Below are 22,874 nucleotides of genomic sequence, written 5' to 3'. Positions count from 1 at the left end.
TTACTTTCTTCTTTCAAGATCTAGTTTCTTTTGGCTATCTTTATAGGTATGTTTTGTGGTATCTTGGGTGAATCTGAAAATGTTATGACATATCTTTACAATGATATACCATTTGAGAAAATCTCAAGATTTGGGACTTGGGAGATTCCATCGGATTAATTAAAAAGTTTGTAAACTTTCTTCTAAAATATTCTCTAAGAAAGTAACTACAAAGGTTGTCTCCATCTCACACACTCTATTCCTTTCTTCTTCCCTCTCCCTCTTATTATTAGCATCAAGGATTACTCGTTATGTGTAAGTGACAATATTTATGTTTTAATATGTTTGTTTTTGGTACTAATACCTAAGACATGTTGAATAGTAGAATTCTATTGCTTGGATGGTTTAAATTGAGGTTTACCTCCAATGGAATCAAGTTCCTTTTTGAAGCACCATCACAAATACCTTTCCTTTCCCCTCCTTCTTCCATATACTCACCTTCCCCAAACTACCTACATCTGTATCTCTGTATATAATGCACACACATAAAACATAAATTCTCATTAGAGACCCCACACTGTCATTCCAAATCTTCCAGCCCAAATCTCACACTTTTTAGAGACATGGGTCGTCATGATACATACCAAATATTCATCCTTTTTTGTCTATCCTTATTGTTACATCACAACATATTGAAGAATGTGGAGGGCTTGGCATGTAACTGGGGGACACAAGCTAGCCATCCTCTGCCACCAAACATAGTAGTGAAGCTCCTTAGGGAAAACGGGTTCAACAAGGTTAAACTTTTTGAAGCTGACCCTGGTGCACTCAGAGCTCTTGGTAAATCCGGTATCCAAGTCATGGTCGGTATCCCCAACGATCTCTTGGCAACTATGGCTTCCACTGTCGCCAACGCAGAGCTCTGGGTTCAACAAAACGTCTCTCAATACATCTCTTTATACGGAACTGACATAAGGTAAATTGCATTGCACTTCTATAGCTAAAAACACACACATGCCCAAGTTTCTAAAGCTTTAATCGTTGGACAGATATGTAGCCGTGGGGAATGAACCATTCTTGAAAACATACAAGGACAGATTCATCCGTTCAACATACCCGGCACTACAGAACGTTCAAGCAGCTCTAGTGAAAGCTGGTCTTGGCAGGCAAGTCAAAGTAACAGTGCCTCTTAACGCCGACGTCTACGAATCCGGCGACGGTCTTCCTTCCTCCGGCGATTTCCGATCTGACATCAAAACCCTTATGGTCTCCATCGTTAGATTCCTAGCTGATTCCTTCTCACCAATCACCTTCAACATCTACCCTTTCCTCTCTCTCAACGCCGATCCAAATTTCCCGCGCGAATACGCTTTCTTCCCAAACGGATCAGGCGGTGGAGCTAAGCCTGTCGTTGACGGTTCCATCTCTTACACGAACGTCTTCGACGCAAACTTCGACACTTTAGTCTCGGCGCTTGAGAAAAACGGATTCGACGCGAACAAGATCGAGATCATCGTCGGAGAAGTCGGATGGCCAACGGACGGCGATCAGAACGCGAACCCAACGATGGCTCAGAGGTTCAACCAAGGGTTACTGAATCGTATACTTCAAGGACAAGGAACGCCTCGTCGGAGAACAGCACCGGAGGTTTACATATTCTCGTTAGTAGACGAAGACGCCAAGAGCATTGATCCCGGAAAATTCGAAAGACATTGGGGAATATTCTCTTATGACGGCGCCGTTAAGTATGCTCTGAGTCTCGGTAACGGACGTCAGTTGGCTCCCGCTAAAGGTGTTCGTTACCAGGCACGTGAGTGGTGCGTGCTTTCTTCTCAAGCTGCGGGGAACGCTGGTGCCGTGTTGGCAACGTCTGCTTCGTACGCGTGTCAGAATGCTGACTGCACCTCGCTCGGGCCGGGGTCCTCGTGCGCGGGACTAGACCCTGCGGCGAATGCTTCTTATGCGTTTAATATGTATTTTCAGAAAATGGATCATCGTCGTGGCTCGTGTGATTTTAACAATCTTGGTGTTCTTACTAAGATTGATCCGTCGAGTGGTTCGTGTAGGTTTCCTATCGAAATTGATACGAGCAGGCACGAGATGTTGAAGCCGCCGCCTAGGAAATCCGCTGCACCGGAAGCAAATTGGTCGATGGTGGTAGCGGTTGCTGCGGGGATGGTAATCGGATGGACGGTCTTCTTTACTTGATCCTTGGAGGGTTTCTCATTTCGTTTGTACATTTTCATATGATTGTTTTCATTCTTTTTCTTACATCTTGTAAATACTATGGTCGATCATTGGACATACTATTATTAGTCTTTCATAGAACTGTTTTTGTTTTTTACTCTGATAATGAGTCAATGATGATCCGGTTCGTAGTGTGACAAGGTGAACGTTTGTGATTTGAGTCCATTGTCTGCAATGTCTTTGATGAGCCTCAAACGATTGAGTCAAAACCGTATCAAGTGTAGAAGCTTTTTAAATATAGATGAGCAACCAGAAGACAAAAAGGTATAACCACCCATTTTCAGATAAGGGAACTAGTTGTGATATTAGCAGTTATTATGTCACTCTTCCGTATGATTTGACTTATTCTGTAGAGTTGTTGCAATTAACAAAGTTGGGTTACATGGTGATTTTTTTCATATATACCACCGTATCTTCTTACCAATTAGAACTGATCGAGTTGTCCAACCAGAACTTTTTGAATTACTCCAAAGTCCAAAGTAACCAATACAAAATAGACAGAAAGAAATAGAAAGTGAGAGTTAAATTATCCTATCGAAGCCACCAGACACTGACCTCATCACCTAAAACTAACTTCTTCTATACTCTATAAATCAATGCTAATCTCTAGTTCATTTGATATTATATATAAACTTTGCCTCATAAAGTAACCTAGAAAATAAATAAATAAAATATATTTTTAAAAAAAGAAATGGGTATTGTAGATATGGCTCTGTTTTGGGTGTTATTGGTCAATGCCCTTCTCCTCGTAAATGCCTCATCAAGAGTGCCATTTGCTTACCAAAATGGTTTGCAAAGGCATTGTAGCTCCACAAAGTACACTTCACTTTGTGTCCAAAACTTACGAGAGTTTCGACATGGGTCTATTGATCAAGGTCTCGACTTCGGGGGAGGTATTCAAGTGATATTTTAAAAGATTCTAGAGTATTCTTAAAATCACATGTTATTCAATTAATGATTTTAAAAAATCTATTAAAATCCTATGTTATTCAATTTGGATTTATGTAAAATCATTTAAAATAATCTAAAATTTCTTGTTATTCAATCAGTTATTTATAAAATATACTGTTATTCAAAATATCACAACTTCTTTTAAAATTGAGATTTTGAATGATTCTATAAGACTTTTCTTTGTTTTCTAGTTAAAAAATATCATCTCAAAATCATACCTTTTGAGTTAGAATTTTAAAAGACTTCAAGAAAAAAAAAAATGAAAGTCTACGACAGCTCTAAAGCCAAAAATTCTCGACATCACCGGCCTCCTCTCAACAGCTTGCACTTAAAAGAATGGCCACTGCTGACGAGGAAGCTATATCAAAGGTGACAAACCCCTTAGTCTGAACAGTTTTACCTAAATACTTTATGAGTCGAATGGTAGAGTGGATATGAAACAATATTTTTGATGTCAGAGCGAATATCAAAGAGGAATGAGCGCTTGGAATTTTGACGTCAGAGACTTGAAAACACAATCATCTCTGGTAATTTAATTTTCCCAAGCGATCTGTGATTGCACTATCAGTAGTTTGTGTTCATTGGTTCCATCACTAAATCCTTGTTCTTATATTGTTTGTTTGTGTTCAAGCGAATTGATGACGATGATGTAGCTGAGAGTAAGGAAGATGAAGAAATATATGTGCACAGTTTAAAGGCAAGTAATCTGTAGATAAAAACCAGACGTAGGTATATATGATTTTCACTTTTTAAGTATCAAATTCTGGTGGTCTGAATATATCTTAGAAAACCTCTGCAGGTGAATGACAGAGCAAGTATTTGATAGGCTGCAACCATGAACGGAAAGGAAAAACCTCTGCAGGTGAAAACATGAACGGAAAGGAAAAAGCTTCCAATACTGAGGTGGATGAACCATACTGCAAAGAGAAATTCACTTTCATTACAACTGCTTCTTCTTTAGAACGAATGTCACCAGATTCAGAGCATGACATTCCCGAGGCCAAGGTTAAGCCAGTAAGACGCCAAAGCCAGAGTGGGCCACTAACAAGCAGGACCGTATTATGCCACTCAGCTTCAGAGAAAGGCCATATCTTTGAAAGGTTTGACATTTGCTATTTGTTGTTTGAGAATACATTTCATATCTGATTGTTCTTTATAAAGAAACTTTCAAACAATCCAACTTGTAATTTTCGTCTGCTAGATCCGAGAGTGAGCAGCAGACGGCACCAACAGACCGCAGAGCACCTAGCTTTAGTGGTCCTTTGAATCTTAAACCCGTGCTTCTGCAAACAGTTTGTCAACTCCCATTAAATACTCAGGAGGTGAACAAATGACATTGGCAAATGAATATATATATATATATATATATATATATATATATATTGTTACGTTCTTTAGAAGATGCAACTGTTCTTATTTTTCAAGACCACAAAAATATATATTTGAGATGTAAAATATGTTAAAATCACCTAAAGTTTTACAATCAAATCTCATAGAATCACATCTCCTTTCCTTTTTAAAAATATAAAAACTCTAAAACACAATGAAATCTCTTTAAAACTCACCTAAATCTTCCAGAATCCTAAAATGTTAAAATCCTACCAAATCTTTATAAATCTAAGTTGAATACCCCCCTCTTCGTGTCTTCCCTTGTTAACAAGACTATTTCTGACTCCAATATGCTACTTCCTCCTCTTTCTTCTCCAACGAGTTCATCCCAACTCGTTTCTCTGGAAGTTCCCGATGATGCGTTGCCTTCGACTTCGGTCTCAGGTACACAACATTTCTTCATTATCAACGTCTTAAGTTTATTTGAACCAAATCTAAATGTTGATAGAGAAATTATCGAAACACGTAATTCCTTATTGCCTTAACTTAACATTTTAATCTCTATAAGTAGCTATACTATTTGGTGGAAAATTATGAGTATGTATGAATATCATTTATATAGTTACAAAAGAAAAACCATTCATAAAGTAGTTAAAATATATCTCTATTATCTCTACCAAGATACCTAATATTTTTGAAAAATTAAGCATGCAAGTACAGAGTCTCAGTACATATTATCAAAACCATTTTTTTAAAAAACGTTACAGATTATTGTGAACGGCTCATGAAGATGTCCACAAGACGACTTGGACAAGCCATGGAAGCTCTCAACGGCTCATCAAGAAAGCGTCACAGCAAACACGACGTACAAACATGGCTCTCCGCCGCAATGACTTTCCAACAAGCTTGCAAAGACTCCATCCTTGACTTCGGTGACTCCTCTTCTGCCTCCATCAGCCACGTAACACAGAAGATGGATCACCTCTCTCGGCTTGTCAGCAACTCCTTGGCCCTTGTCGACACAATCATGGAGAATCCAAAGCCAAAGACAGAGTCAACTGCTCTTCCCCGATGGGTCACTGCCGGAGAACGGAGACTACTAGTAGGTAGAGCAAGAGCACACGTGGTAGTCGCCAAAGACGGATCTGGAGATTACCGTACCGTGATGGAGGCTGTCACGGCTGCCCATGGACGTGGCAGGTTCATTATTTACGTGAAAAGAGGGGTTTACAAAGAGAAAGTAAGTATCCATAAACATGAGATTACTTTGATAGGAGAAGGCAAAGACCAGACGGTGATTGTCAGCGATGATAGCTTCGCCGGAGGAACTTCTGTGCCGGAGACGGCTACAATGAGTTAGTACATACGTTCATTCATTTATACACATAAATCATTAATACCAAAACTAGATTGTGTTTGATACTTAAAAATGCAATTCTTGCAGCCGTTACGGGTGACGGATTCATCGCACGAGATATCGGAATCAAGAACACGGCAGGGCCAAGAGGACAACAAGCCATAGCATTAAGCATCACATCAGACCAGTCAGTGTTATACCGATGTAGCATCTCCGGTTATCAAGACACACTCTACGCAGCTGCCTTACGTCAGTTCTATAGAGAATGCGATATTTACGGAACCATAGATTTCATATTCGGAAACGCGGCTGCGGTTTTCCAAAGCTGCAACATATTCATGCGTCGTCCTCATGGTGTCAAGGCCATTAACGTTATTCTCGCTAACGGGAGGACAGATCAGCGTCAAAACTCAGGATTCGCCCTCCATAGTTGTAAGATCCGGACGGATTCAGATCTTTCTCCCGTGAAACATAGGTATAGCTCATACTTAGGACGGCCGTGGAAGATGTATTCGAGGGCTGTAGTGATAGAGTCGTATATTGACGAAGCGATAGCTGAGGAAGGATGGGTCGGGTGGTTAAACTCAGGGGACGAGGTACTAAAGACATTGTACTTTGGAGAGTTCAAGAACTATGGTCCGAAAGCTAGAGTTTCCAAGAGGGTTACGTGGCAAGGGTTTCACTTGATTGGGTTTGAAGAGGCGAGTTACTTTAGCGTTGGTAAATTCATTGATGGTGTTAATTGGTTGCCTTCTACGGGTGTTAGTTTCACTTCTGGGATTTAGTGAAAAAAGAAAACGAAAAGGAGAAGGAGAAGACGTTATGATGAATGAATAGTACAGATTAACATCAATTCAGTTTTATATGGTCATTAATGTAAGACTTTATACCAAACAAATTTAAGACTTTATACTAAATATTCTATCAACGTTCACATGGGTCCATAGCTCAGTGGTAGAGCAATTGACTGCAGATCAATAGGTCACCGGTTCGAACCCGGTTGGGCCCTAGTTTTTTATATATGTTTACCAATATAATTTTTCTTTTATAAGAGTGACTTTGTGTGTCTGTTTTTTTTCTTTCCCTGGAGTAAACTCAAGAGCTTTGGTTTGATACATACTAGCATTTGGCGTCTAGTTGTCAACCAATCTTTAACTTTGAGGTTTTAGCTGGCAATTTGTATTTTTCATCATGTTAAAATGTTGGCAATGTTGTTTGTATGTACCCCATTTAAGGAAATATTGTTTGTATGTACCCCATTTAAGGAAATGTTGTTTTTATGTTAAACAAAATATTGTAGTGTCATGGTTTAATTGGTTCGTAATTCGTAATAATCGTTTTTGGTAATTTGTTTTCTTTTTAACAATAAAAATGTTTGTTAGGTATTTTATTTTTTTAGGGGCAAAGTTTGGAATAATTTATTTTATTTGGTTAATATAAATTTTCCCAATTTGAAAACGAATTGTAGTTTTTCTTCTGACACTTTAAATCCTCCTATGTAGACTACAAACAATTTCTATAATTCGTTTTTGATATAATATAAGTTATTTTGACGGGGAAAAAAGAAAAAATATTCCATTAGTATATACAGTCTAGATGACGATTCATTTTTTATTTCAAAATTTTACTAGATAATTTATCACTTTGAAGTAAAAAAACTAACAATCCATTTACTTTTGCATTTATAATATATTAGAAAATGAAAATGAGTTTTAATTGCCATGGCTTAATTTGTTTGTGTTATGCTTTTGGTAATTTGTATGATTGCTAGATAATTGACCTGACTATGCTAAAACTTACAATAATTAATAAAATAAATCAATTAAAACTTTTGAGTTTATTAAAGCAATATGGGTTCATAGCTCAGTGGTAGAGCAATTGACTGCAGATCAATAGGTCACCGGTTTGAACCCTGTTGGGTCCTTCCTTTTTTCTTTTTCTTTAAGTCTTTCTTTTTTACCAATAATTTGTTTTTACCATACCTTAAATTAGATAATAAATTAGATAACCAATTATATTTTTTTGCTTCAATAAGTGATTACTAAATTATTGGAATTATAGAATAGTAAAATTGTGGTGGTTCTCGGAAATTGAACACGTAAATGTCATTTGGGTGGCGACACATATTGTATTTCCAAAGATTAATTTAACATATTTATATTAAAAATTAATTTAAAATGATATGGAAATATAAAAAAAAATGACACCATTATCATTTAGAATTTTATGCATCTTGTTCAGTATTTTGTCAAATTTAAAATTAATATGGTAATTATTTAATTAAAAATAAGGAGGATTTGTGTTTTGTTAGTAACTTAAAATAGGAATTGATCTAACTTAACTCTAACTGATTAAGTAATGGGCCAAATCCGTTTGGGCTTTTAAGATCCCAATACGAGCATTGGCTAAGAAGAAAAAGCTAATCTAAACGCAATCGAGACTTGTCGAAGAAGCCTTTGTCCCAAATCCCAATCGTCTTGTATAATTTTGGTTGTGGTTGTGGCGCTTCTTTCAATTACTTTTCAGTTTCGCCAGTTCCCTCCACTCGCAATTCTCTCTTATTTTGCTCTCTCGCATTCTCTGGGTTCCCCGAATCTGTTCTGAACTTCCGATTGATAGCGATGACGACAATGGAGCAGCGAAGAAACCAGAACGTTGTCCAAGAACAAGACGACGAAGAGATACAGCACGGCCCTTTCCCCGTCGAACAGCTTCAGGTTTCAATTTCTCAATTTCTTCCAGATTTTATCATTTCTCGTGGAATTTTACCTTCGCGATGCCTTAGCTTCACTAGATCTTGCGTCAATCGAAATGGGTTCGGCTTGAATTCGCTAAAGTTCTCTGCTTTTTTTCCACCCTGTGTTCGTCTTCGCGATGTGAAAAAAATGTGAATATTGAGCGAGAATTGGGTTTCGCTACGATCTGTAGAGAAGAATCTGTTTTAGGGTTCCGATAAAGTTGACTTTTTTGGGGTTTTAGACTCCATTCTGGGTAGCTTCTCTCTTGTTGTGACTCCAATGTCATATAATCACTCAATTCGTTTAATTCGTGTTCATGAAGGAGATGAATTCGGGTTTTTTTTGTTATTTGTGTTATTTGGTATTTCATCTCTTTAATCCTGCAAAAACTTCAGGCGGCAGGTATAGCTTCTGTTGATGTAAAGAAGCTTAGGGATGCTGGTCTCTGTACTGTTGAAGGTGTTGCCTATACTCCAAGGAAGGATCTCTTGCAGATTAAAGGAATCAGTGATGCCAAGGTTGACAAAATCGTAGAAGCAGGTATGTGTTACTAACCTTTTTTGCTTTACTTCTCTTTGATGGTTTTAGAGTTTTTGTGTTTCTTATTGGTGTGTTTTCTTATGTGACAGCTTCAAAGCTGGTTCCTCTTGGTTTCACTAGTGCGACCCAGCTTCATGCCCAAAGACAGGAGATCATTCAGATTACATCTGGATCAAGGGAGCTTGACAAAGTTCTTGAAGGTTGGTTCTGGTTTCCAGTACATCTCAAAACCGCGTTTTGCTATTTTGATCTTACTTTGCCGTATTCTCAACAGGAGGAATTGAAACTGGATCCATCACTGAGTTATATGGTGAGTTCCGCTCTGGAAAGACTCAGTTGTGCCATACGCTGTGTGTAACTTGTCAAGTAAGAGCCCTTTTTTTGAACTTACTTATTTAGCTATTGTTGCTTATTTAGCAGTAATGATCTTGAATTTCTTCTTACACTTTCACAAAACTGAGAAAGATATTCACATTAAGGTTTATGTTTAAATGATTAGCTACCCATGGATCAAGGAGGTGGAGAGGGTAAAGCGATGTACATTGATGCCGAGGGAACATTCAGGCCACAAAGACTCTTACAGATAGCTGACAGGTATGTTTCTTTGTAACATACGTTCATGATGGGGTTCTTGAGACATAATATTCTGGAAATAATCAATTAAAATGTTGCAGGTTTGGATTAAATGGAGCTGATGTACTTGAAAATGTTGCCTATGCAAGAGCGTATAATACTGATCATCAGTCGAGGCTTTTGCTTGAAGCAGCATCAATGATGATTGAAACAAGGTGTGCTAAGTTTATTTTGGTGTTCTGTTATGTTATGTTTACTACGAGAGTGCTAAATGCGAAAGTTGCAATGACCGTTTTGGCACAGGTTTGCTCTCATGATTGTCGATAGTGCTACCGCTCTTTACAGGACAGATTTCTCTGGAAGGGGAGAGCTTTCGGCTCGACAAATGCATCTTGCAAAGTTCTTGAGAAGTCTTCAGAAGTTAGCGGATGAGGTGAACATTCAGTAATACTACTAACTGTTTCCTTTCCAGAATTTCTCTGAGACACCATCCTGAAGTATTCTCTCTTATGTGTAATGGCTCTAGTTTGGTGTGGCTGTTGTTATAACAAACCAAGTAGTTGCGCAAGTAGATGGTTCAGCTCTATTTGCTGGTCCCCAATTTAAGCCAATTGGTGGGAATATCATGGCTCATGCCACCACAACAAGGTCTGTAATGTTTGCAAATTCGATGAATCCTTGTTACTTGTTGTTTAGAGTTCATTGGCAAATTGTGTTTGTTGTACAGGCTGGCGTTGAGGAAAGGAAGAGCAGAGGAGAGAATCTGTAAAGTGATAAGCTCGCCATGCTTGCCAGAAGCGGAGGCTCGATTTCAAATATCTACGGAAGGTGTAACAGATTGCAAGGATTGAAGTATTTTGGTCACACAGTGCCTCGCTTCTCTGTCTTTTGTGTTTTGCAAATCCTTCACTTGTAATAATGTCAAAGAACCATTTTCTGTCGATCATTGTAATACAAGTAGTATTGATAGAGCAAAAGAGCCTTTTGTAAGTAGTTTTCTCGGGTAATGAAACTTACTACCTTTTTTGTTTCACACAGCCTCGCTGATATTACTTTCATTTAAAAAAATTACCGTGTGAACAGTCAATGTTTTTGTCAATAGATTTTTATCAATAATAGAAAAATTCGATTACTCACATTGACAAGATCGTAATCGAATATATAGTTTCCTTTAATATAGTTTAAAAAAATAAATTATAACAGTATTTCATGCAAATTCAAAAAAAGAAAGAAATACCACTAGTCCGAAATACACATTGAAAAAGATCGTAATCGAATATAAAGTTTCCTTTAATATAGATAAACTTGTCATAATTAGTTTATGTCTTTTGACCCCCAACAAAGAAAAATACTTAGGTTCACCCTCCATTCATCCCCTCTTCTCTCAGCCAATCAGAATCTTCCATCTAATATTTTATTTCAAAAATAAATTTAAATTAAATTAAAAAGCAAACCAAATTAAGGAAACAAATTCTGTATACTTTTAATTAAGGAAAGTTAAATATTGGCTTGGTTTAGATTTTTACACTTAGAATAAAATTATGTCGGTTTGGGTTTACAAATGAAGTGGTTAGGGCTTAGATTTTACAATTAAAACGAAATTATATGTCGGTTTGGGTTTACAAATGAGGTGGTTAGGGTTTAGATTTTACAATTAGAACGAAATTATATGTCGGTTTGGGTTCACAAATGAGATAGTTAGGGTTTAGATTTTACAAGTAGAACAAAATAATATGTCGGTTTGGGTTCACAAATGAGATGTTAGGGTTTAGATTTCACAATTAGAACGAAATTATATGTCGGTTTGGGTTCACAAATAAGATGATTAGGGTTTAGATTTTATAAGTAGAACGAAATTATATATGGTTTGGGTTCACAAATGAGATGGTTAGGGTTTAGATTTTATATATGTCGGTTTGGGTTTATTAAAGTGCGGTTTAAGTTTTTTAATTTTATAATAATGTATAAAGATTTTATTGCCTTATTTTATTAGGGGGTGAATGGAGAGGTTCACCCCTAGGGGTGAACCCAAGTATTGTTCCCCAACAAAATGGGCTGGTGTACATTGTGTAGTCTTTTGTCTTGGTCAAAGTCTCAAAGACCCTTGTACAATATTCTTTTTCTCTAGAACATACATGTTCGAAAACAGCGAACACATACATGATACATGCACAAAATCCATGAATCTTAGGCCTTGTTTATCGAGGGGTTCAACCCCTGATTCTTAGTTTTTTATGTCAAAAAATAAAGTAAAAGAAAAGAAAAAATATAAGGGGAGTTGTTATATAGTATCCCCAAATGTGTTTTAAGAGACGCTACGTGTCTGTGTGCTATTGGCTGGACGAGAAACAGAAAACGTGGAAAAAAAAAATTTCTTCCCATTTCTTTTTTTCTCTCTCTCTCTTTCTCTCGCGATTGCGAGATAACGAAGAATTTTTTGTGGAATCATCTGGGTGTGGAGGAAGAGGAGATTGCTGTCAGCTTTGATTGTATGTAGGAGAGGCGATTCGATTATCATCATCTCCACATTCCGAGGGCCGTCATGATGAAACCCTAACAATTCGGTGGTCACCATCTGCGAATTCAGTGAACCAAATCCACAACAACTTTTGCTAAGGAGATGACACTTGGTTTGCTATATTTCTGACACCTATTTTTTTTTGATAATTAACTATAGTTTGAACCCAATTAACTACAAGCCCATAAAACCAAAAAAAAAAATCATCAACATTTTCTTCCTCCCTTCTTTAATCAGAAACAAACTAGGTAGTAACCTATGCTATAACACGGGACAAATATTTCATATAAATTTTAAATTCTTAAAATGACTAAGAATTATATTTACTTTAGAACGGGAATGCACGTCCCGTCCCGTCCTATCTCCACATGTTCCAACCCATCTTCTCTCGTCTCGTCTCGTCTCATCCCATTGTCTCGTCTTGTCCCATATCCATCCGGTTATTTTTTCTCTTTGTTCTCTTTTAAATAATTATCCATTAGACAATGTTTATTAAAAGAGATTGGGTAAGAAATTAGATGGGATACCAAATTTCTCGTTGAATATATTTTTGTTAGTTAGTTGAAACTATCCAAATAATTATAGTTTTAAAAAAGTATATAACTGTTTTCAAAAATCCCAAAATTTCAAAGTGCCCGTTCCAAAGTGGTTAATTAATTGTCGCATAGTAAATTCTTATCCAAATTAGTGAAAGCTTGACACTTGAATTTTTCTACCAATAGTTTTTTGATTTTATACTTTTATCTAAAATTTCTTTCCCTTTTTTTTTTAAAAAAGTTGTTCAATATATTGTTTTCACTATTTGAATTACCTGTTTCAGTTTACACATACTATTTCTTGTCTTAATACCATAAATATACAGGAATTTTTCTCAAAATTCAATTATTATTTCTTTAAGTATATGTACTTAAGTAGTAAATTAAATTACTTCAAAAACACTGGTAAAACATATATTCAGTCAAATAATAAACTCTTTTAGGTAGTAAAACTTTAATTATATAATATTAGTATTTTCCATAAAAATTAGTTAGCCACTCTTTTATGGTGTTGTTAAAATTTTGGTGTATATTTCGAATACTGCAACCGTACCAAAAATAAACATGATCATCATCATCATCAGCTGGGAAATATACAATTTTTTGCAATACATCCTTAATAATCAAGCATAGTCTGTGTGTTTGTTGAAAATGTTAAAGTAATTTTGTTACGGGGTATTAAATCTTGTTCGGTCCCATCCCATTCCGTCATGTCCCGAACCATCCTGTTAGAAATTTTATGTCATAACCATTCTCTTTTAAACAATTACCCATACAATAATGTTATTAATAAATTTTGGCTAAGAAATTCAGACAAAATACATGTATTCTCTATTTGAATGTTTAATTTATATAGTTAGTTGAAATTCTAAATTCTAAAAGCTCTCAGAATATTTTTAAAAATACCCAAAATTCTCAAAATACCCATCGCAAAGTAGTTCTTTACATGTAACATAGTTAACCTTTTTTTTTACAACTGCTTCGCACCATAAAAAAAAAAATTCCTAGAGTTCTATGGAATTCTCGAATTTAGTCTTTCAGTTTTAATCCTTAGAACAAAGGCGAAAAAAAAAATTATTAGGTTTGATGTCTCTTTACATAAACTTAGAAAATCAACGACTGAGATGTTTTGCTCAAAATAAAAAGGCATGGCTGGGCTTATAAGTTATAACATGTAATTGGGTCAAATTATCCGATTTCAGTGATTCCATTTTAACCTTTCGCGCAGATGAATTAATTTGACTTACCTCCAATGGCATACCCTTATAAATATCTATATAAGTAATGTTTGTTTTATATTTGTGTTTTCGATTAATAGGAGGGATATATATATATATATATATATAATATTAGATATTTGTGTATAGGCAACACAATACACAACGACTCATTAACCACTGAAACTTTTAATGTCTTCAAGTACTATCTCGGTAGACTGTTCGTTGTGATATTTTTTCATGTAGAAATAGTTTAGAATATACAAAAATTAATTAGATATTGTTAGAATTTTTCTATAAAAGTTAGTTGGCCACTCATTTGAGTGTTTAGTCAATAAATGAGTGTTTTGTCAATATTTTGGTATATATGTGAATATCGCAACCCATATCGAGCATAATTAAATTTGAAAATATACGATTTTTTGTGATCCATCTATAATAACCAAACACAGCCTGTGATTGTGATTTTGTCACGTGTATCAAAATATTTCTCACAATTTGCATAAGGGTGTTAAATCCAAATATCAATTTGGATTTAGTTGATTTAATGTATGTATATAACTTACATGTATCTATTTTGAAACGGGAAACATGTTGTGTATGGTGCTGTCATTAATTTTATTCCCATAAATTTACTCTTTTAAATAATTTCCCATTAGACAATATTTTTGAAAAAAGTTTGGCTAAAAAATGTAGATGAACTACATGAAATCTTTATCTGAATATTTAATTTATATATAGTTAGTAGATCATAATTCTCAAAAAATTTCAAAAATATTTTCAAAATACACAAACTCTCAAAATACCCATCTTAAAGAGGTTCTTTACATGCCACATTGTCCTGTTCTAACCGTTCCTTCCCGTCCTGGCCATTTCACACTGCCAAAAATTGTGTGTACCATAACTGTTCTTTTTTTAAATAATTAGCTTTTAGGCAATATTTATTAAAAAAATTGGGTAAGAAATTCTCAAAAACTTTCAAAATATTTTCAATGATATACAAAATTCTCCAAATATCCATCTTAAAGTAATCCTTTATTGTCATATTTCTTTTTTAATATGAATCTGTTATTTGCAAAACTTATAAGATTTTTTACAACTTTTGCTAAAGAGATGACACTTGGTTTGCTATTTCTGACACCTGTTTTTTTTTTTACCTAATTAACTATAGTTTGAACCCAATTAACTACAAGCCCATAAAACCAAAAAAAAATCATCAACATTTTCTTCCTCCCTTATTTAATCAGAAACAAATGCAGTCCCAATAATCTAGAGCTACATTTTATCGGTTGTCGTTGGTTTCATCTTGAAACTATACCAACATTAAATTAAATTTATAAGTTTGAATTCTTAGGTTTAATTTCAATGTTTCAATCTAACAATTTCTACTTTAAAAGACTCAGTATTTTTTATCAGCCCCAACAATTTCTACTTTAAAAGTATGAAACTATTTTCAATTTTTATTTGGTATCAATTTGTTTATATTTTTAGTTGGGTTGGTCAGTATTTTATTTTTAGGTTCTATGGTGTATGATTTCATTACGAAATATATTAGATGCTAAAACTAAAAAATGGAAGGAATATATTTTTGTAACAATGTTGAAAAATTTTCAAAAAGCAAACTATACAACAATTATCTTATATATATTATAAAATTTTTTATATTTTTAAATTAGTCTATCATAAGTTAATTTGGTTTCAGTTTTTACTTTAAAAGTATGAAACCATTTTCTATTTTTATTTGGTTTTCAATTTGTTTATACTTTTTATTTGGGTTGATCAGTATTTTGTTTTAGGTTCTATGGTGTATGAACATAATTACTTAGGTTGATTTTAAAGAATACCATCATTTTCTGCATTGCTATACCCACTATTTTCCTCAGTTTTCATTTTTGTTTATATAACTTCTCATTTTTAACTTATTATTTTGAAACACTTGCGAATTTATGATCATTAATATTTGATTTCAATCTCTTCTCTTTCTTAAAGGCTCAAACATTGTATAAAGTTTAGTTTTCTAAAAACAACCTATTACCATACAAGTACATCCCCTTTCATACTATTGTGAAAACTAAAACATTTACTTTCTATTCTATCCTCGATTCAATCTCCATCGAACAACAAAACACTGGTAACCATTGTTTGGATCATCCATTTATGGGAAGTTCCTAACTTTAAATTTGAATATTTTTTCCACAAATGTAAATTATCTTTACATTGTTTATCTTTTGATGATTTATTCAATCATTTTAAAATACTTATAAAAGAAAATAAATAAGTTCATGTGTATTTGATTTTAAAATAATTTTAATATATAATTATGTTGGGAGTCAGATAGAGTAAGAGTTGAAATAAACCTTACTATATTATATATCTAATAATAAAGTAAAGTTTTCTTTTGGAAAGCTACAAAAGATTGTCATATGATGTTCCCTTCTTTCACAACTGCCATTTTATTTCTTTTAATTTTTAGTGTAACAAATAATTTGATGATTAAATAGTTTAAGGATATAAGATTATAATATTTGGGTTGTTAGGATAATGTCGAGTAATAATTTGCTGTTTTATTTCTACACTTTAATATAAATAATTCACATGATCTTGATATTACATTATTTTATTTCATTTTCAATCCATTTAAAATAAACTAAAGTATATTTTAATATATAATTTCTAAATAACTAAATGATAATCATATATATATGTTTTTTTAATAAAGATGTAACTGTATATATTTCTATTTAAAGAGAGAAGTGAATATATATTTAAATTCATGATTTGATTAGCTAAGATGCATGTATATAGATTTATATTTATAATATACAACTCTTGAATATATATTTAAAACAATAGACAATTTAGTTATTAATTCACAATAATGTATTTCTATAAACCTGACACATTTTTTGTTAACTTTTCTATTCCATCTCATCAATCCCATATTTTGTACTAACTCTCATTTTTTGTAACTTTCATAATATTTATAGTAATACAATGAATGATTAATAATAGTATTTCGAAATATTACATATATAACAAAATATATTGATATGTAATGATTGGATATCTATAACTCTCACATTGTTTATGTGACTCCTATAACAATGAAATACTCCATCTGTTTTTATTTAGTTGTCGTTTTAGGTTTTCAATAAAAATGTTTGGTGAAGGTTTCCAATTTTATCTCTGTTGTTTTAAAGTTTTGACCAATAAAAATATTAATAAAAGGTAAAACAGACAATATAATAGTTTTTTTAAGTTGTGTGAGAAAACCTTAAACGACAACTAAAAAACTGGAGAACGTATAAATTACATTTACTTAATTGATATAAAGATTAGTGTATTTCTTATCTAATTAAATAATAAATTTTCCATATACTCTTAACTACAATTTCTCTTATAAATAGAAAGATACACATTTCACTAACCCTCATATCTCAAATCTTACATAATATTTTTATTTAATTAATATTATTTTAACTAACAATCTTCAAAATTATAAAAGATATCTAAAAACAATATAAACTAAATCTGTGCGTAGCACGGAGTGACTACTAGTTAGGTAATATATTTGTGTACTAAAAATCATAACCATACATGATGACGATGTATAAATACTAATTAAGAACAATGTCAACGTATAGACAAACAAGTACAACACGAATTATATAAACACTACACGATGAGCAAGAACAACAAAAGACCGTTTGTATCCATCTTAATAGTGATGATAGTGATCTTATCAATTTCTCAAAACCAATGTCAGCCAAATCCAGCACTTTGTATAGCAGACGCCAGAAAATCTCCTGACTGTAGAAATGCGGTAAAACACGGCCGTTTTAATGCTATTAAGAAAGAGTGTTGCATCGTACTACTTGGTCTACCGGAAGACTGTTTGGGTGTGTTATTATTTCCTATGCGTTTCATCTTCCGTCTTGTGCTTAAGGGTTACATGTCTATTATTGGGCATTAAATTACCTCTTTAGTAATCCTTTGTTATTTTATTTTGTATGTAACGACAATAATTCACACTAGATATTCACCCGCAGTACACTGCGGGGTTTTTCCTAATAAAAATAAAATGTTATTTGTTTTGTAGATTACTATAGTAATAACTAATATTTAATTTGTATTTTTTAAAATGTACAACTTTACAAATATAGATATATATGATTTAGTATAGAAAGTATTTTGTTTGAAGTTTGTTGTTTTATATTATAGGAACTATAATATACAATTAGATAAGTAGTGATTTATAGAAGGAAGATATTGTGTGTGTTTATAGAATTAATTCATATTGCTTTGTAAAATTGGAAATTTAATATAATAAAATTAATTATAAACTTAATACTTAATGTTTTCCAAAATCAAAACTTAATATTAATTAGTTAAATGAAAAATAAATTAATAATTAATGTCAATGGCATGCTTGTAAATAAATTCCAACTTCAGGATTTATTTGCTAAATGTCTCCAAAAATGTATATATAGATTATTCATATTCTATAAAGAACATCGATCTTATAATGATTTTTTTTTTCTTTTTCTGACAACTGATCTTATAATCATTTATAAACTCATATATTGTGGTCTTTTAATAATTCATGTTCAATTTATTATTATTATTATTATTATTAGATATGATTTAATTTGATTTGCTAACAAAATAGTGTGTATATATTATTTGTCTTTTAACAATTATTTTTTCGCTAAATGATTCTAGGAATGGAGTATCATATGAATGAAAAAAAAATAAAACAATACTATGAAATCTAACATCATAGACCAAGTAAATTATATTTAACATTCTTCAACATAGAAATCAAATAAACGAAACTAAAAAACACAAATACTACCGATTAAGCCAGCGGAAACTATCAAAGAACGTTAACAAAAAAAAATAATAACTATCAAAGCAACAAAGAAATTGACACACTTTGAGAAAACATTATCTATACAATTAAAGGAGAAGTCTCATAAGGTTTTACATTTTTTTTGGTAAGTATTTACATGAAATGTCACTGGTCTTAAAACCATTTTAAATTTTCTCTTTAAGGTTTAAAATGCAAATTAGGTCTCAAACTAATCAAATATTTTAAATAATTATTAGCTTTTAAATAAATTAATTCAGTTTTGCTCTCTAGTTAACTATGAATGGAAATAAGTATTACTTTTTAAAAGATTGTTAACTAATAAACTAATCAAACTTAAAAAACTAAGATTTGATACTATACCATATTATTTGTTTTAATTATTTTATTTGGAAATTTTCTCTATGATTATAAATTCTGATTTTCCTATCATTTTACTTTGATTTCATTTACAAATTATTTTGATTAATCATATAATACATATGATTAATAAATATGTTGTTTTCTATGCATATATTATAATTTATATTTTTTTGAGCAAAGATATATTACTCAATCTATTGTATATGAAAAAATGTGTGTTCAATGTTCCACATCATAGGGTTGGTAAAACTAAATTTATGTAAGTTGATAAATTTATAAGTTTTATTTGCTCACAAATACAATATTATAATTATAACCTTAAAATATTTCACTAAAATAATAATGTAAATACAATAAACAAACAATATAAAACTATAGTATACATTCAAAAACTTAAAATACTATATTCTTTTAAAATAATCTTATTATATAAAGTTGGGTTTTCAAAGTTAGCCATTAACAGGATCATGACACGTGTCAAGTATACAATGAGATATTGACATGTATCAAAAAAATATTATTTTTTAAAACAGTTAATTAAGATAATAACATTAAAAATATTACTTTTCAAAACAGCTAATTAAGAATAACATTAAATCTACATAAAATTTACATCTTTATATCTAAAAAAAATTCCTAAATCAAAACGAAAAATTGACAAAACTAATATATTTTTCATTGTATGCTAATTATATTATATGTGTTTTCTCAATTAGATTTTGACATGTATAAAAAAAATTTCATTAAGCATGTATATTATTATTAATCAAGAAATAGTGAATAATAAAATTAAAAAAAATAATATAAGTTATGTAAAAAGAATTATTATTTTTGAAACGTAATAAGAACAGCTAATTAAAAAAATAACATTATATCTACATAAAATTTACATATTTATATCAAAAGCTTTTATCTTTGATTTTTTTTTCTGATATAATTTTGCAGATCTATTGTGGGTCTTTTATTCGTGCGGGTTTCTGAATGGAAGCTATCAGATGCAATGAAATGGAATCAAAGTATCTAAAGCCCGCTAAATTAATTGAGGATGGAGACACTAATGGAGGTTCCAAAAGTGATTCTACAGTTAGTAGTGTTATAAATTTCAAAGATTAGTCGGTAGTTGATGTATTTGGTCAAAATCTAGAGTTTTCTCATCTAGATAATGTCAATGAATCCGGTACTGAAACAAGAGCTCCTTGATCGAGTAATTGAGAAGCGATTTTAAACTTTCGGAAGTTGGAACGGTAAACCGTTTTAAAATTGGTTTCAAACTTGATTTATGTGGGTTTCTATAGAATTTGGTTCGTAAACCGTTTAAATCCAGGTATATAGAGAAATATATGAGAAGTTTTGATTCGGGTAGAAATATGTTGAGAACTTACGACTCGAGAATATTTGAGATGTGGTCATATTTCCAAGTAGTTTTGGTACAATGCTATATTTCTAAAGATTATAAGGCATCGATCTTTAACGTGATTATGACATATATCATGTTTTGGATTGTTTATAAAGTTTCTATTTTGTATATGTGAATTATCTAAGTTTTATATATACCATCATGATTATAATATTCAAATTTTATTTTTATGTTATATTTACTTTTGTAATAGAGTATATAATTTCGTTTAGTTGTTCATCCAAAATATCTTTGGAGTAAAAAAAAATTCATGGTTAAAGAAATTATGTAACAAAACAATTTTAGTAATTATAAGAACTATAATTATGCCAAACAACATAAAATTTGTTTAATTTGTTTAAAAGACATTTTATAGGTGGTGATAAATAGCATACTTTAACAATAAAATAATTTAGGATTTAAGAGCATATTTTTAATGGTGAAACATACAGTAAAATTGTATGTGGTTATTAAATTATATATTGCTTTGATGAATTCTCTGCATGTAAAATGTTTTGTAATAAGTTGTGACACGTATTTTAAATCTGACAATAATAATATTTGTAATGATGAGTATTTGGCAAACGTTTAGTGGGATATAATTTAGCTTTAGATTATTGTAATAATTGTTATAATATATTAAGAATATAAAATATAAATAAGTGTATGAAGGTAAATACAAATAAAAAAAATTCTCTAACTAAACAATTATTTTTATATTTACTTCAAGAAATAAAATTTATTTTTATATTTTTTAAAAATCTTTTAGGGTTTAAAATTTATTCTCTTCAACAGTTTTAATACCCGCACATCGTGCGGGCCTTTATCTACTTAATACATAAAATATAGAATATATAAGGTTTATATGGTTAGTATAGTTAGTGGGTGAATTAAACTTTTTTTTTATAATTATTCTTACCAATTTCCCAAAACAAAATATTCAATGGTTTTTTCCTTTTTAAAAAAAAAATTGCCAACGAATAATATTTGAGTCATTTCAATAGATCATAGTTTCTTTGGATATGTTTCTTTTTGATATATGGATATGATAAATTAAAGTACTAAAGTCACATTGTTTTGTTATTTCTCCTTCCAGTACAGATAAAATAAGTTTTAAAGGTTTATACAGTAAAACCTCTATAAATTAATAAAGTTGGGACCATGAAAATCTATTAATTTATAGAAGTTTTAATTTCTCGATAAACTAATAATTATTAATTTATGGAGAGACTTTCTTAATTTGGTAACAAAAAATTAAAAATAAGATTTAAAGTACAAGGAGAAGGTTCAAAACCAAGGTCGAGGATTTATGGGTTGCCGAGGTTCTCTATATAGTGGAGAAAGGTTGGACACAAGGTTATCGCTCCAAGAGAGGAAGGTGGAGGAGGTTGGACGCAAGTTTATCTCCCCAAGAGAGGATGGCGGAGCCAAGGTTTTTTCCATGGTGGAGGAGGTTAAATGCAAGGTTCTCTCCATAAGGGATGAGGGTGGAGCCGAAGTTTCCTCCATGGTGGTCATATATTATTGTGATGATACATCATTGATTAGTATATTTTTTATTCAAAATATTTTTTGAGCTAGCAATCTTAGTAATTAAAAAACTACGCAAAAGTGAAAGCAAAATAGTTGGCTTAATGTGTTCATATATACATTTTCTAGGTGGTGATAAATAATATATTTGTAAAATAGAGTATAGGTGTAAAAAAAATATTTTAATAGTAACATACATAAAAGATTTGTAAATGGGTATAAATCAGTGTATTATAAGAAAAATAAAATTTATAAATAACATACAACAATTTTAATATATTTTTGTTAAATTTAATTTAATTTATAAAACTTTAAACCCGCACATCGGGCGGGTCCTCATCTAATTGTTCTTGGAGATTGGGCTTATTCCAAGACAGCCTTATTTGGAACTACACAGACTCGGGTGAGTACACGGTAAAATCAGGCTACTGGCTACTAACTCATGATTCAACAAATGGTGATCCACAACAACAATTCCCACATGGTTCGATAAATTTGAAAATCAGAATCTGGAAACTTCGGATTGTTCCAAAGATAAAACATTTTTTATGGCGTATTGTCTCTAAAGCGTTACCGACCACATCAAGACTCAAACCCGAGGTATGAATATTGATCCATTATGTCAAAGATGCCATCAAGAGGAAGAAACAATCCTACATGCACTATTTACCTGTCCTTTTGCTATGATGACCTGGCGAATGTCAAATAACAGCTTGATTAACAACAACAT

At 32.0% G+C, this 22,874-nt stretch overlaps 4 protein-coding genes, 1 long non-coding RNA gene and 2 other non-coding genes across 7 annotated transcripts; all 7 read left to right on the top strand.

Moving 5' to 3' along the window:
• The first annotated feature begins 91 nt into the window (after window positions 1-91).
• On the top strand, window positions 92-2,391 carry LOC104770465 (glucan endo-1,3-beta-glucosidase 5-like). The gene is made up of 2 exons (XM_010494897.3): window positions 92-955; window positions 1,029-2,391. The coding sequence occupies exons 1-2, from the start codon at window positions 603-605 to the stop codon at window positions 2,185-2,187; spliced, it is 1,512 nt and encodes a 503-aa protein (XP_010493199.2). The 5' UTR covers window positions 92-602; the 3' UTR covers window positions 2,188-2,391.
• A 481-nt stretch (window positions 2,392-2,872) lies between these two features.
• Window positions 2,873-6,780, top strand: LOC104770464 (putative pectinesterase/pectinesterase inhibitor 54). Its single transcript, XM_087504510.1, has 4 exons — window positions 2,873-3,108; window positions 4,814-4,950; window positions 5,274-5,861; window positions 5,951-6,780. Exons 1-4 carry the CDS (start codon window positions 2,918-2,920, stop codon window positions 6,646-6,648), a joined length of 1,614 nt encoding a protein of 537 aa, XP_087360636.1. The 5' UTR covers window positions 2,873-2,917; the 3' UTR covers window positions 6,649-6,780.
• On the top strand, window positions 3,381-4,665 carry LOC104746757 (uncharacterized). Its single transcript, XR_002035499.2, has 5 exons — window positions 3,381-3,546; window positions 3,636-3,704; window positions 3,809-3,874; window positions 3,977-4,277; window positions 4,379-4,665. It is a non-coding gene; the product is annotated as an uncharacterized LOC104746757 (long non-coding RNA).
• A 20-nt stretch (window positions 6,781-6,800) lies between the features above and the next one.
• On the top strand, window positions 6,801-6,872 carry TRNAC-GCA (transfer RNA cysteine (anticodon GCA)). The gene has a single exon. It is a non-coding gene; the product is annotated as a tRNA-Cys (tRNA).
• An 843-nt stretch (window positions 6,873-7,715) lies between these two features.
• TRNAC-GCA (transfer RNA cysteine (anticodon GCA)) lies at window positions 7,716-7,787 on the top strand. The gene has a single exon. It is a non-coding gene; the product is annotated as a tRNA-Cys (tRNA).
• Window positions 7,788-8,274: 487 nt separating this feature from the next.
• On the top strand, window positions 8,275-10,747 carry LOC104770463 (DNA repair protein RAD51 homolog 1-like). Its single transcript, XM_010494895.3, has 9 exons — window positions 8,275-8,580; window positions 8,997-9,141; window positions 9,231-9,341; window positions 9,416-9,507; window positions 9,641-9,735; window positions 9,816-9,929; window positions 10,018-10,147; window positions 10,241-10,362; window positions 10,442-10,747. The coding sequence occupies exons 1-9, from the start codon at window positions 8,485-8,487 to the stop codon at window positions 10,563-10,565; spliced, it is 1,029 nt and encodes a 342-aa protein (XP_010493197.1). The 5' UTR covers window positions 8,275-8,484; the 3' UTR covers window positions 10,566-10,747.
• Window positions 10,748-17,667: 6,920 nt separating this feature from the next.
• On the top strand, window positions 17,668-17,958 carry LOC104772413 (uncharacterized). Its single transcript, XM_087503637.1, has one exon. The coding sequence runs from the start codon at window positions 17,668-17,670 to the stop codon at window positions 17,956-17,958; it is 291 nt and encodes a 96-aa protein (XP_087359763.1).
• Window positions 17,959-22,874: the final 4,916 nt, after the last annotated feature.

This window comes from Camelina sativa, chromosome 20 (assembly GCF_030686135.1).
Source record: "Camelina sativa cultivar CO46 ecotype springtype chromosome 20, ASM3068613v1".
Lineage (NCBI taxonomy): Eukaryota > Viridiplantae > Streptophyta > Magnoliopsida > Brassicales > Brassicaceae > Camelina > Camelina sativa.
Note: the sequence above shows the minus strand (reverse complement) of the source record. Positions and strands in the feature narration are given on the sequence as shown.